Source organism: Mytilus californianus, unplaced genomic scaffold (genome assembly GCF_021869535.1).
Source record: "Mytilus californianus isolate M0D057914Y unplaced genomic scaffold, xbMytCali1.0.p SCAF_13, whole genome shotgun sequence".
Taxonomy (NCBI): domain Eukaryota; kingdom Metazoa; phylum Mollusca; class Bivalvia; order Mytilida; family Mytilidae; genus Mytilus; species Mytilus californianus.
In genome coordinates, this window is record NW_026262615.1 from 45909084 (window position 1) to 45922742 (window position 13659).

The 13659-nt window shown below is 32.1% G+C and overlaps 1 protein-coding gene and 1 pseudogene across 1 annotated transcript; both read right to left on the bottom strand.

Moving 5' to 3' along the window:
* The window catches only part of LOC127723759 (uncharacterized), a 148785-nt pseudogene that overhangs the window by 82163 nt on the left and 52963 nt on the right, over positions 1–13659 (bottom strand).
* On the bottom strand, positions 3284–4525 carry LOC127723758 (alpha-2 adrenergic receptor-like). Its single transcript, XM_052230509.1, has one exon. It carries the CDS (start codon positions 4425–4427, stop codon positions 3366–3368), a length of 1062 nt encoding a protein of 353 aa, XP_052086469.1. The 5' UTR covers positions 4428–4525; the 3' UTR covers positions 3284–3365.

Here is a 13659-nt window from a genome sequence, read left to right on the forward strand (position 1 = left end):
AAAATGGGTAAAACAATTTCAGATCTTTTTTAAAATTACAAAGCGAAATGTGTTGAATCTTTGCATGAATTATATGATGTGTTTTCTATCAACCCTCAATTGGGGAGGGAGGTTCCATCCTGCGAAAAACGAGTTACATTTTATATTCAATTGTCATCAGAGAATAGCGATTTACCTTTAATCTTTTATTTAAAAGGATAAAATTGAGAATGGAAATGGACACATTTATAAGTAAACAAACAATGAAAATGACAGTGTATGGCTTCGTTAAACTTTCGTTAGCTCGCGTAACGGCTCATGACCTAACCGGATCAAACGGGGAAGAGGAGAAGATTAATAACAAAACTACTGTCAATAAAATGAGAAATTGAGATACATCAAAATAACACAAGAAAAATACAATGGACAGTTCCGGGTTGGATAAAAATGTGTATGATACCAGAGATAAATAACATGTGATATATTTTTTAACCAAATAAATTTTGTTTGAGGAAACAAACATTGCACTTATATATCATGTGTATTCCTAAGTACGTATGGAAAAGAGTGTTTTGTTTTGGATTATTTGCAAGGTCTAATAAGGGCACAAGGGAGGGCAGATGATTTTTTATCAAGGTTGTGTTTCCTGTACTGTTGTTTGTCTGTGAGTCTTATTTCTTTTTTTTTTTTTGCTATGCCGTTGTCAGTTTGTTTTCGACTTGTGAGTTTGAATGTCCCTTCGGTATCCTTCGTCTCCATTTGTTAAATTTATTTTGTGTGTTTACGAACCTTAATGCTTATTGTTTTTATTGGTATAAATGATGATTTTGTTATCAGCAAATTCAAGCATACTTAAAATAACACACATGTACTTTCACGGTATTGCAATATGTCGATACGTGTATTTTTGCATCGAACAAGGTCATATTTTTCTCTGACTTTTAACTGACGTCTTAACACTAAATCGGTTGCATGTTGGATGTGTACTGATTGATATGTTAGTCTTAGATACATGATTGTTTTATTAGTTGTCATTGGCTTTTGAACTAGCTGTCGGTAACTGCGAGTAATCTCGAATATTTACTTAGTGTTTTTTTTTGTAAGGGATGAGGGATTGATATATACCTGCCCTGCTATGTCCAGTCACTCTTTTTGTTTAATGTTTTTCTTGGTATCGATTTGATGATTCAAGCTTTTTCCAACTGATACATTGTAGTTTGTTCTTATATTGTGCTGTTACACCACTTTTTAAGGGTAGGGGAGAGTTTAAGCGCTCAAAAATATGTTAACATTCTGCATGTGCCTGCCCAAAATCAGGAGCCTGTAGTTTAGGGTTTGGCGTTGGTTCATGTCTGTCATATTTGTTTTTCGTTACTAGTAAATGTTTTGTTATAAATTAGGTCATTAGTGTTTACAATTGAATTGTTTTATATTTTTCATGTCAGGGCCTTTTTTAGCAGATTATACGGAATTGGATTTTAGCATTATTGAAGGCCGTACGATTGCATCTAATTGCTTACATCCACTACATTTGAACTTTAGTGGATAGTTGTCTCATTTGCAATCATACCCTATCACCTTTTTTTTATTTTTAGCAAGTTAACAAGATATGACCATGATGTTTTAACATGTCTTATGTATATCCTTGACATAAAAACAAAAGATATCTTTATTAGGCTTCGCCAATTATTGTGAACAGAGGTTATAGTGCTACATGTATATAATATGTTTTATTTCAATGTATACGTACGGTACCGAAAGACATTATCAGCTCAGCAGTCAGTACTTCGGTATTGATATGGTTTATAACAAACCTTTCTTAAATTTTCCAGTTAAGAATTATTAAGAAAACATCTAACATGAGAAAAGACAAATGACGTTGTTTTTTTTTTTAAATGAACAAAGAGTCGGTGAAACAATTCAAATAATTATAACAAGGATTAATACATGTCACAGCGGGCAAAAATGCGAAGACCTAACTGGGTACAAGCTGCAGAAAATACAAGTATGTCTTTATGATCTGGTTCACATTTAGTCAGATTAAGGCAACTTTGTTTTAATAACAACTGAGAATTGTATACATTGTAATTTCATTACTTCATATATAGGTTATCCTGCTATAAATAGCACAAGGTTAAGGTGGGCGTTACAATTTATAGAAACATTATCACTGAAAAGCAAATCAAGGTTATTGTACATATACTGTTGCTTACAGCGCAAAAAACTGTCAGTGACAGAAGTAATATATACAAGAAAATCATTAGTGTCCTCCCAAATATATATTCCGGTTACACTGGTTTCAAATTCACTAGCATTCATTATAAAATCAGCAACAATCTCTTAAATACATGCTCTTGGTTTAGGTGATACATATACAAAATATTGAAGAGGCTAAATATATATTATTGAGCGTTTAATCCATCTCTAACATGGGACAGTATTATGTAAACTAAATAATACACTGTCCTAATCAGTTTAAAACTGTTTTACTCATCATATCGGTTCAAAGCACACAACAAACATAGCTTACATGAAACTGAAAGACACAAAACTAACGGTCTGAGAGTATATTTGCATTATTTACGGCATTATGTGACAAATAAATTTTGATTAGTGAAAGCACATTTTACGCTATGCAATAGAACGTTTTATAATAACAAAAGAAACATTTGTTTTAAAATTTCTGTTTTATCCTCCGTGCCAAGCTTTTCAGCAAACAAGTGAAAAAGCTTCTACTTTATCTCCAACCTAGTCGCTCCTTTCCAAACATCAAATTTACAGCTTCTTCCTTATGAACATAAGGGGGATACTGGATTGGTTGCTTATCTGCACATACATATTTAGTTCATGCTTTTTGTAATCGGCATTCTTGTTTAAAATAGTGTATGTATGCTTTTGCGTTGATTTCGTTAGGTTGAACTGAGGACTTTAGATAAAAGCATGCATTTGTTTGTATTGAATTGATTCTACGCATACCTGTATCTTTGCAAATAAGTACACTGTCTGGGTTAATTTGTACCAAATGAAAGCTTGGGAATTTGAAATTAATGAACAATTTCTGAAAGTTTCTTTTGACAAATAAGCAAACATATGAAAGGAAAATAAGATCTGAATAACCAGCTAAATATATCAGATTGTCTGTATTATTGAAAGAATCGTGGTTTACTGGATCTTTGTATTTAAAATGAAGGTGAACAGGGAATGCTGATACCTCCGATTTTATGCCATCTTTTGCAACATATTTTATTCAAAGTATGTCGCAAATATTCTGGATTTCAGAATGCTATTGAAGAAATGAAGAAAATAAATTATGAAGTTTTGTAATTAGATCAATATTACAATTAGAAAAATATATACGTGTTTATACATTTGACCATTATGTGGTCTTATCGATGTCTGCAACACAGTTGCTTGCAAGATGTTCTAAATACTGTATCAAAAATCAAATATATAACAGGATTAACAACATTATTTGTTAGATATCCTCTGTAAAAACATAAAACTATGACGTATTCTGCATCTGCTAACTTATCCCAGAAATTACTTATCACAGATTCTACAATCATCAACGCAGTTCTAGGAAAATAGGAGATACTAAATAATAATGTGATAAGGAAGAACATTATAGAGAATCGATGTTTACGCTTGATTCGACAAAGAATTTTGGTTAATTTTGATGTCCGTCTTGGTTGGATTCCAGAAGGAACAGTAGACCTATGTCCCTTAATGTCGAATCCTCCATTTGTGTCGTCCTTTTGGTAGCTTGTCGACGTTGATTGATTGTCCGTGTTGTGGGATTCAGATTTGTCAACAGAAGATTTAGCATCTCCACAATTAGTTGAATCAGAATCTTTCATAATCTGATTTGCGATACTATGATGTACATTGACGCCTACAGAACGTAGGGCTGACCAATTTCTCTTTAAGAAAGATTCTTGTTTATATATGATACGAAGTAATACGCAATATATTGCGATGAGTGCAAAAATTCCAGCCAAACATAATAGTAACAGTATAACTGAATAACCAAATAGAAAATCTCGATTCACATTAGGCAAAGCGCCACAATTGTATCCCGTAATTGTTCTGTTTTCACTTTTCAATGGAACCTTTGCCTCGCCATACAAGACAAAACACGGAAGTGATATAACAATTGATACGATTATGATTGCTGTAATTGTCAATCGTTTCCTTCGCAAGCTCATGGACGAGTTCGATAGTCGACTGATCTTAATATACCGTTGCACAGCAATTGCTAAAAGCATCAGACCCGAACTTGTTGCAGTAAATTTATTTGCACTCCAGATCAATTTGCATATGACGCCTTTTCGAAAGTTCAACGGATTAAAGTTCATCATTGTCCCAAATGATACACCAAGGCCACATGCGAACATATCAACAACTGCTAGGCATGGAATAATATATCTGTCATCTGTTTTTGATTTCATCTTGAAAGTATAAACGTACACAACTAACCCATTACCAATTAGACTGGCGAGTAAAAGCACTCGGCAAATAATTTATCGATCACAAATAGAAATACAGTATTTGGTATTAATAACTGAACCATGGCATTGTTAAGTTTTTCAAAATATATTGTACTGTGGCTTTCGTTTGAATAAAACATCATTCCCATATGCTTTGATCTAAAATTATAGAATACATATGTTAACCTCGATATTGTGCTTCAATCACTTATTGATTGCAATTATTTTGTTATGTAATGTTATGTTTAAAATGCTCTTACAAATTCACAATTTTGTTTGCTGCTTGGTAATTTTTTATATAGTTTGACATTTATTTTTTCTCATGCATTTCAAACGAAAAAAAAAGTTATAATTTACATGTGTGTACCTTACTAACAAGTTCGTGGATATTTAGAATTAATGAATGCCTTATATATTTTCATTTGAAAAACGTCAAACACCAAATCATGTTATTGTTAATTTCAACAGCAAACCCCTTTCAAACTTAACTTTGGTATATTATATTTTTGTTCGCATTTTGTATTTGTTTATTTAAAATGTACCATGCAGTATAAACTAGTATATTTTGCACATAGTTGATCATAGGATAGTGCTTATTACATTGATTAATAGAGGTTGTCTTACGTCAGTTACAAAAAATATACAAGACGATCATTAAATCGATGACCTAGCATTACTGTGACTTTTTTTACGACGATATTTTCCGATAACCCGAATGTAAATTGCTCCAATTTAGTACCTATTTCTATATAGAAGAAATGTAATATTAGTATTAAACAGCAATGATCGCATTAGATCATTGTTAAAATGATGAATTTATCGAAAAATGCCTATTTCGTTTTTTTTTGTTATCACGTTGGCACACATTTTCACAGATTTCAATAAATACAGGTAATATTTTAATGTTTTTTTAAGATGAAATGTGTATAGCAAACGATTGTGTGATAGTTTATTAGGTTTAACAAATAAAATAGCTAGACAAAACCTTTGCCATGTGTTTCTTAAGCTGAAGTTTACTGAAAATCCAGTTGATTTAGTCAAAGTATATAAAAATGTACTCCATTTGCACTATTATAAATACAGGCAACAGTAGTATACCCTGTTCGAAATTCATAAATCGATTAAGAAAAACCAAATCCGGGTTACAAACTAAAACTGAGGGAAACACATCAAATATAAGAGGAGAACAAAGACACAACAGAAACACTAAAATGCAACACACACAGAAACGAACTATAAGATAACAATAGCCATTTTCCTGACTTGGTACAGGAAATTTTAAGAACAAATGGTGGGTTAAACTTGATCTTGTGGCTAGCCAAACCTCCCGATTTAATGGCAATGTTAAATATAACACTAAAATGACAACATTACATGACAGGACTACAATACAAATAAATTGAAGAACATACAGGACAGAGAAACACACAAATAAACAATACAATAGAAGATTACGACAAGCTAATAGTTATCAAAGGTGCCAGGCCTAAAGATGAAGAGCATTGATGACCCAAAATTCCAAAACGTTGTGCCAAATACGGCTAGGTTATCTGCCAGGGATACGAAAATATTTAGTATTTATAATAATACATTTTTTTGCAAACAGTAAATTTATAAAATATAAAAATGACCATATAATTGATATACATGTTAACACCGAAGTGGTGACTAACTACAGAATAAAAACGAATACGTAAAACAACCTAGATCAGCACATAAAAACAGCACAGCCGAACAACGCATTGTATGTCAGCCGAATAGATCGTCACACAAAAGTGACGTCACAGGTATATTTCAAAAAATTCCGAGAAATAGGATAGAGTTCAAGATTGGGTTTGTAATATTGATATTACATGTATTTAATAACAATGAAAATTACAATACTTATTAATTTAAAATTGTGTTAGTATTTAGATAATTAATTGTATTATCTAGCTATGTCGGTATTTCTTCTAAATCAAACTGAAAACCATATACATAGTGTAAGTTTAGTTGACCCAAACTAAAATCTTATAAATGAACTGGGTGATAAATTATCTTTACACTCACACACGAATAGAACATAAAAAAGTAAGAATTACAACTACAAATGATAAGACATTTGACCATTACACATATAACAACAAAACTAAATACAAGAATTTTGGATAGCAAAATACAGTGACACGTCTTGTAGCAATGCAAATTCACACTCAGCAAAACAGTCACAATCGGGAATAGGTCACGTTCGGTACTTAAAAGATCAGACGACGTAATGGCAAACCACAATCTAAGACGAGGTAAAAATGTCCTTAGTTAGTTTGGACAAAGACACATCGTATGGATTAACCAATTCGTGATGTTATAAAACAATTATAAATAAATAGTATGTTTCTATGTATTTAGTCGTTGTTTTTTTTTTTTTTTTTGCACTTTAGTGTTTCTTGTGTTCCGTTGTTTTCCTCTTATAATTGATGTGTTTCCCTCGGTTTTAGTTTGTAACCCGGGTTTGTTTTCTCTCAATCAATTTATGACTTTTGAAAGCGGCATACTAATGTTGCCTTTATAAAACAAAAGTGTTGTGTAACTTTATCATACGTTTGGTTTTCAACTTGCAATAATGGATTGTACTTGTCAAAAGGCCCTTGTCGCAGTTATTTTTTGTGTTGCCTGTCTTGGACAAATGAGCGGAATGAATTGATAATTGTTTTCTGTTTTTAAATCTAGCATATCTAGTGTATTTAACCGCTTTCGCTACAAAATTACAGTTTATATATTTCGTGCGTACTTTTCGCCTTTTTGTGTTGAAATTAATCAGGAAAGCTCCAAATAATATATTCTAATGCCAAAGATGTATAACAAAACAACATTTATAGCGATTAAATTTAATACCTATTCAAATATATTTTCAATCTAACGCGAACAATAACAATGAATAAGTGTTTAATATTATGCTAAATAGCGAATTATGAAACAAACTTTTAAAAATCATTGGTTTTTACAGTGAAGCGCTTCGGATGTCCACAATTTATAAAGTGCTATTTCATTTAAGCGATTCATAGTATTTGGTGTTTATTGTTTTGCACTACATTTATGAACACTACACAGTTATCTGCGTAAGCGAGGTTTTAATTGAAACAGACAACGATTTTGGAATTAAAAAATGGAGCTCGGATGAAACCCTTGGCATTTATAATAGGACAAAATGTCATTGCAAGTATCCCAAAGTTCTTATAAATAGTAATTAACGCTAAAACACATTATTGACAGTGCCTTATGATGATTCATAGCCTAATCGGTTTCGATCCTTCATGAATTGTCATCAGAAACAGATTGCGAAACTTATAATGGCACTCTATTTATATAGTATATATGAATGTTATCCGTTACCGGGTGATAAATATTTATCCGGTATCCGTTACCCGGTTATCTTTAGGTAGTACTACACAGTTATATGTGTTTTGCATTCGCGGTATTTTTCAAAAATGAAAGTTACTGTGCGATAACAGCATTTTTGAATTGCTGAAGATTCAAAAAACACTTTAAAGTGGGTTTAAATAACACCAAGACAGTGTAATGAATGCATTTTACGTGTTATACTATTTTACAGTCCGTATTTTTCATAATATGTATCCATATACGCATTGGTAAAGAATGAAATGTATTGTTTTTTTTTTTTCTTTTGTTATTTTTTTTAAACACCAACTTGAGATGTTAATTTAAAAAAAATTAAATTGATAATAAATACAGAATGCTGTCATGAATACCCAGAAAGAAAAATAATATGTCATCATGTTAGCTATAGAAAATTAAATGTTTTGAAGGTATTGTTACATATACACAAAAACAGTTAGGATAAATTGAAATGAAACAAGAAATGATGATGACTAAAAATTGTGAAGGTCAATTTGAATTGTTTTCATTACTATAAAATGCTACATTATCCGTTCAGTTAAATATGATATGGAAATTTCATAGGTTACGACAAACTTAGACAGCTGACTGTGTTTGTGACGGTAAACATTCAACCAACAGATATTAAGATACAGTAAACACATGAGTTGTGACTTAACCAACATCCGGGCTATTGTAACAAAATAAAGTTAATCATACCTACGAGTAATCTTTTTTTTGGTTTTGTATTCATGCACGAATGTCTTTTGTTCTTTGCTTTGTTTTTCTTGGGTATTTTCTATCTATCAATATGTTCATTTACCTGTTTGATTTATGTAATCTACTTATAAATATATGTCCAATCGCCTAATGAACGTGCTTATATTATATCCAATTTTTGTCACTTATATTTACTGATGTAATGAAGCATACTAACCTTTAAAATTTAACACCCAAATTTACAAATTATCTCACCGTAATTTTCCATTTTGATTTCACTTGATAGATAAATCTTAAAATATATATATATCCACTCAGAAGCATGTCATCATGTGATATGCTTTTTTATAAGTATTCTCACTAACATTAAAATGTCAAGAAGTTTGTACATGTCGGGATGAGTACGTATTACTTGGTACAGAAGGAGGTTGCTTTCCATTCATTTGATAACTGAGCTTTTGATGTTTGAGCTTTTGATTTTGCCATTTTATAAAGCACTTTCCGTTTAGAATTTTCTTTGGAATTCTATGGTGGCCGGATGCGGCCATTTCGCCTTTTTGCGTTTTCTCCTTTCACTTTCTTCGAGAAATCGAGAAATCAAGAAATCGAGAAATCGAGAAATCGAGGAAATAGAAAAATCGGGAAATCGGGAAATCCAGAAATCGAGAAATCGGGAAATCGGGAAATCGGGAAATCAAAAAATCGAAAATTAAGAAAGCGAAAACGAGAAATCACGAAGGCGAAAACGGGGAATAGATTTCTCGATTTCGCGTTTTCGCTTTCTCGATTTCTCGATTTCCAGATTTCCAGATTTCTCGTTTTCCCTATTTCTCGATTTCGCTTTCTCGATTTCCCAATTTCTCGATTTCCCGATTTCTCGATTTCGCCTCTCGATTTTCTGATTTCCCGATTTCTCGATTTTGCGTTTGCAAAGTGAAAGGAGAAAACGCAAAAACGCGAAATGGCCGCATCCGGCTACCATAGACTTCGGTATTCTTGTTATTTTACCTATTGGTACTTTTGTCAACCAAATTTGTAAAGAAAATTCTTATACTGTTAAATATAGATTCATTTTCAATTTGATTTCTTAAATTATATATGTTATTTTATAGATCGCGTTTTATTTAAAAAAAAATATTAGAAAAATAACAAGCTCCAAGGTAAGAAAAAAGAAAGTACATAAATACTGACAAAATCTACCGTTATCAACCAACAGAACGAGTGAAAAACAACTCTCATATTCCTAGCTTGGTACATAAATTTTCCCCGTTATCAAAACCGCTAATATTTCAAGCAAATGATTAGGAAAAACACAGACATGCAACCGTGCCAAATATAACAAAAGAAAAATATTACATCAACAATTTACATCTTGAGAGAAGATATATATTTGGATGTAAGACGTCAAATTTAATTGCACTTACCAATATGAATGTGACATTACGCAGGTGTACACACTATGTTTCATGGATTTTGAAGGTTCACTTTATTTTTTTATTTTTTTGATAAATAACAAATTATTTTTTTTTTTTTTTTAATTTTCAAAATGCTGCAACTGAAACGTTCGAATATCAATTCAAGATATGGAAGATGTGAGGCGATGTGAGGTACATTCAAGTTATAATTCTACCAATTTCAATGTTTTTTTTAATGTAAATTAAATATAAAACAGCGTTACACTCTTGGTATATTATTTGATTGATTGCAACTACATATTGCTATTAATTAGTAAATCATGTATGTATGAAGGTTGTTTGTCAATTCGAACAACGACTCATTATTCAAATGCATTTGAATTTTTTCAAATGTATGTTCTTGTTTCTGTTGATTTATTTTTCAGATAAAATCACCAAAATTGTGTGTGTAAGAGTATGATGCATTTTCCATTGATGCGTCTTGTATCAGATACAGAGATTTAAAACTGGTCATATCTTGTTGAACAAGCATCGTCATCATCATAATGTTTTTTCCTATCCCTACTGACCCTTCCAAGCTTAACATTAGATTCGTGTTAAGATTTCTCCGATCCTACCCCCATCCCCTTAAACATATATTAGATAAAAAAATAAGCAATCAGTATTAAAAAATCTTGTCCTGAATTGAATTCATTATCATCCTTTCCTTATATTGTTGGAATGATGAGTTGTCGGACAAATATGCTGTCGGATTCAAATGTTGCATGAGTAATTGGCTGGCAGATCACTGTAAGAGATGGACCCATATTCCTTAACAATTGGGCCCTTGTTTTCGTCTGGGGAATTAAGGTAGTGAATATTGGTGTCCGTCAAGCGTTTATTTCGTCAATCAACCTATTTTTGTTAGTATAATAGAGGCAAAAGATACCAAAGGGACATTCAAACTAATACGTCGAAATAAACTAACAACCCCATGGTTAGAAAAGATACAGATAAACAATTGTACACAAGACACAACATAGAAAAATAAAGACTGAGCAACACGAACCTCATAAAGAACTTGGGGTGATCTCATGTGTTTCGGAATGGTAAGCAGATCCTGATCCACATGTGACACCCGTCGTTTTCTTTCGTATGCTATCTCATAATATGTCTCTTTTCTATCGTATAAGTTATATTTATTTATTTATAAGTTACGTTCTGTTAGAGTAAATATTCATGCTCTACATTTTCGATTGTTGTGTAAATTGGTTTACGTGTATTGTTGTTTTTTTCCACTGCAAAAGTTGAAATTTAAAATAAGAGATCTAGCCATTTTCACAATGCTTGCTGTGAAAAAAAAGAAACATGGAGGGGTGGATATTCCAGAAGCTCCAATTGTTCTAATTTCATTTCATTTGCAAATGAGGAACTGTCATGACTGTATTTCAAAGTATTTATTAGTACATTGAAAAATTAAAAAGTTAAAAAGTTATCTCGAATACTACAGAAAATAATAAAGATCGTGCTGTATAAAATTTACTATTCTACACATACATAATATCACTGCATGTCTTTCTAGTTTTAAATTGACCTGTTGGACAAGGCGCATCCGGCAGATTCACATTACTACATTGGTTTGGAGCAATACTGGCAATTCTAACACGACGTTCTTCAAACGCTTTGAGTACACACCCGTGGTAAAATATGAATATATTGTTTGGGCTGTTCCAATCGTACTCCCGCGTCATATGTTTTTTTTAATAATGAGCTACCCGACGTCATAGAACGATGACGTAAGAATATAAGCATTTTACGGGAAAATACACGCTTGTGAAACCGAAAATCATCACAACAAGGAAACGTAAACAAACGATGCAAAAATGTGTTATATAAGCCATTTTTTGTATACATATAAGACATATAAGTACAATTATCATTTAGATTCATCCAAACCAATCTAAATACTATCTAAATAGTTTGAGCATGTCATTTATTCAGTTTGCTCCGGTCTTTTACGTCAATTTAATAGTGCGTTTATTTATGGGAATGCCTTCATCTAGAGCGCTTCGATCCAAAACAATTGCCGTATTTGTCCTATTAGAATCGAAATAATTCATGGGGGCTTGAATATATCGTGATTTTACCACGGGTTGTCCCTTTATGCCGATATTTTACCCCTCGCTATCGCTCAGGGTCAAATATTTGTCATAGAGGGCCAACCCGTGGTAAAATCACGATATATTCAAGCCCCCATAAATTATTTCTTAATTAGTTCTTGATAAAATTTGACCTGTTTTTTGTTATATTCCCTACACGGATGTGGATTTCCTGTATATGTACAGTCATTTTGGTCTTTCTTAGGACAATCCCCATTGCTTTTCCGATTTCCTTTGTTTGAAGCTTTCTTACACGCTACTCAGAATGGTCTGGAACCACGCCCATGTGTACCGCCTTCATATCCATTACAGTACAACGATTTTTTTAGGGTACAAATGGTTTCAATTGAAATAAGTTTTTGGATGGTACAAAGGTTTTTGATGGTACAACGGTGTTAATTCCTTTTCTACAACATGATTGGCAACGTATAACAATGCAAAGAAATACCAGAAAGAATACTATCGTCATTCTGAAATTATAACAATAATAACAATAAACAATTTGCACATTACATTAAATATATGAAACTCATTTTACAACAATTCGCAAATTGAGAGTCTCTGGTTTTGGTCGCTTTAAAAAAAAAAACTGGAGTTTAAAAAAATGAACAGCACATGAAATTCGAAAATGTTAATGTACAATTTGATCCAAGACTCAAATGAGCTGGTTGTGCAGAATGGTTCTTTTTCTATATTGCTGAAAAAGGACTAAACTCAAAAGTCTGGAAAAAATTCTAAAGCAATTCCATTATAGTAAATGCAGAATCTATCTGCAATCACTCTGTAAAAGTTCAAACGATCAATGCCGATAACTGTTATGGGAGTTGAATACAAATAATTGGTAGTTTCATGTATAACGTTAATGAAAATAATATGAACCGTCATTAGTAACTTTGCTTTAAATCATTCAAATGACCAGGTTCCTCAATTCGGGTAAATGGGAAAACAGCCCCATAAAAGCAGTTGCAGACCGTTAAAGTGTATGTAATCTGTCTGAGAAGTTTCAGGCATCTGGGTTGACAAATAGAGGAATATTTGATTACATGAAACTAATGCAGAGTTTTAGATTTTGCTAAAAAATTACTAAGTTCCCAAGTCCAGAAAAATTGGAGATAAATAAAGGCAACAGTAGTATACCGCTGTTCGAAACTCATAAATCGATAGAGATAAAAACAAATCCGGGTTACAATCTAAAACTGAGGAAAACGCATCAAATATAAAAGGAGAACAACGACACAACAAAAACATAGCATTAAAAATGTAACACACACAGAAACGAACTATAATATAACAAGGACCATTTTCCTGACTTGGCACAGGACATTTTAAGAAAAAAATGGTGGATTGAACCTGGTTTTGTGGCATGCCAAACCTCCCGCTTTAATGGCAACGTCAAACACAACACCAAAACGACAACATCACATGACAGGACCACAATACAAATAAATTTTTAATTAAAAAAGCCTTAAAAAAAACCCCTATAATAGCAGGTTAATAACTTCAACATATATGCAATCCTCCTGCGACGTTTAAAGGATGAGGATTAAA

What these genes read in the sequence shown, in the direction of transcription:
- LOC127723758 (XM_052230509.1), bottom strand. Translation starts at nt 4,427, where the DNA reads ATGAAATCAAAAACAGATGACAGATATATTATTCCATGCCTAGCAGTT.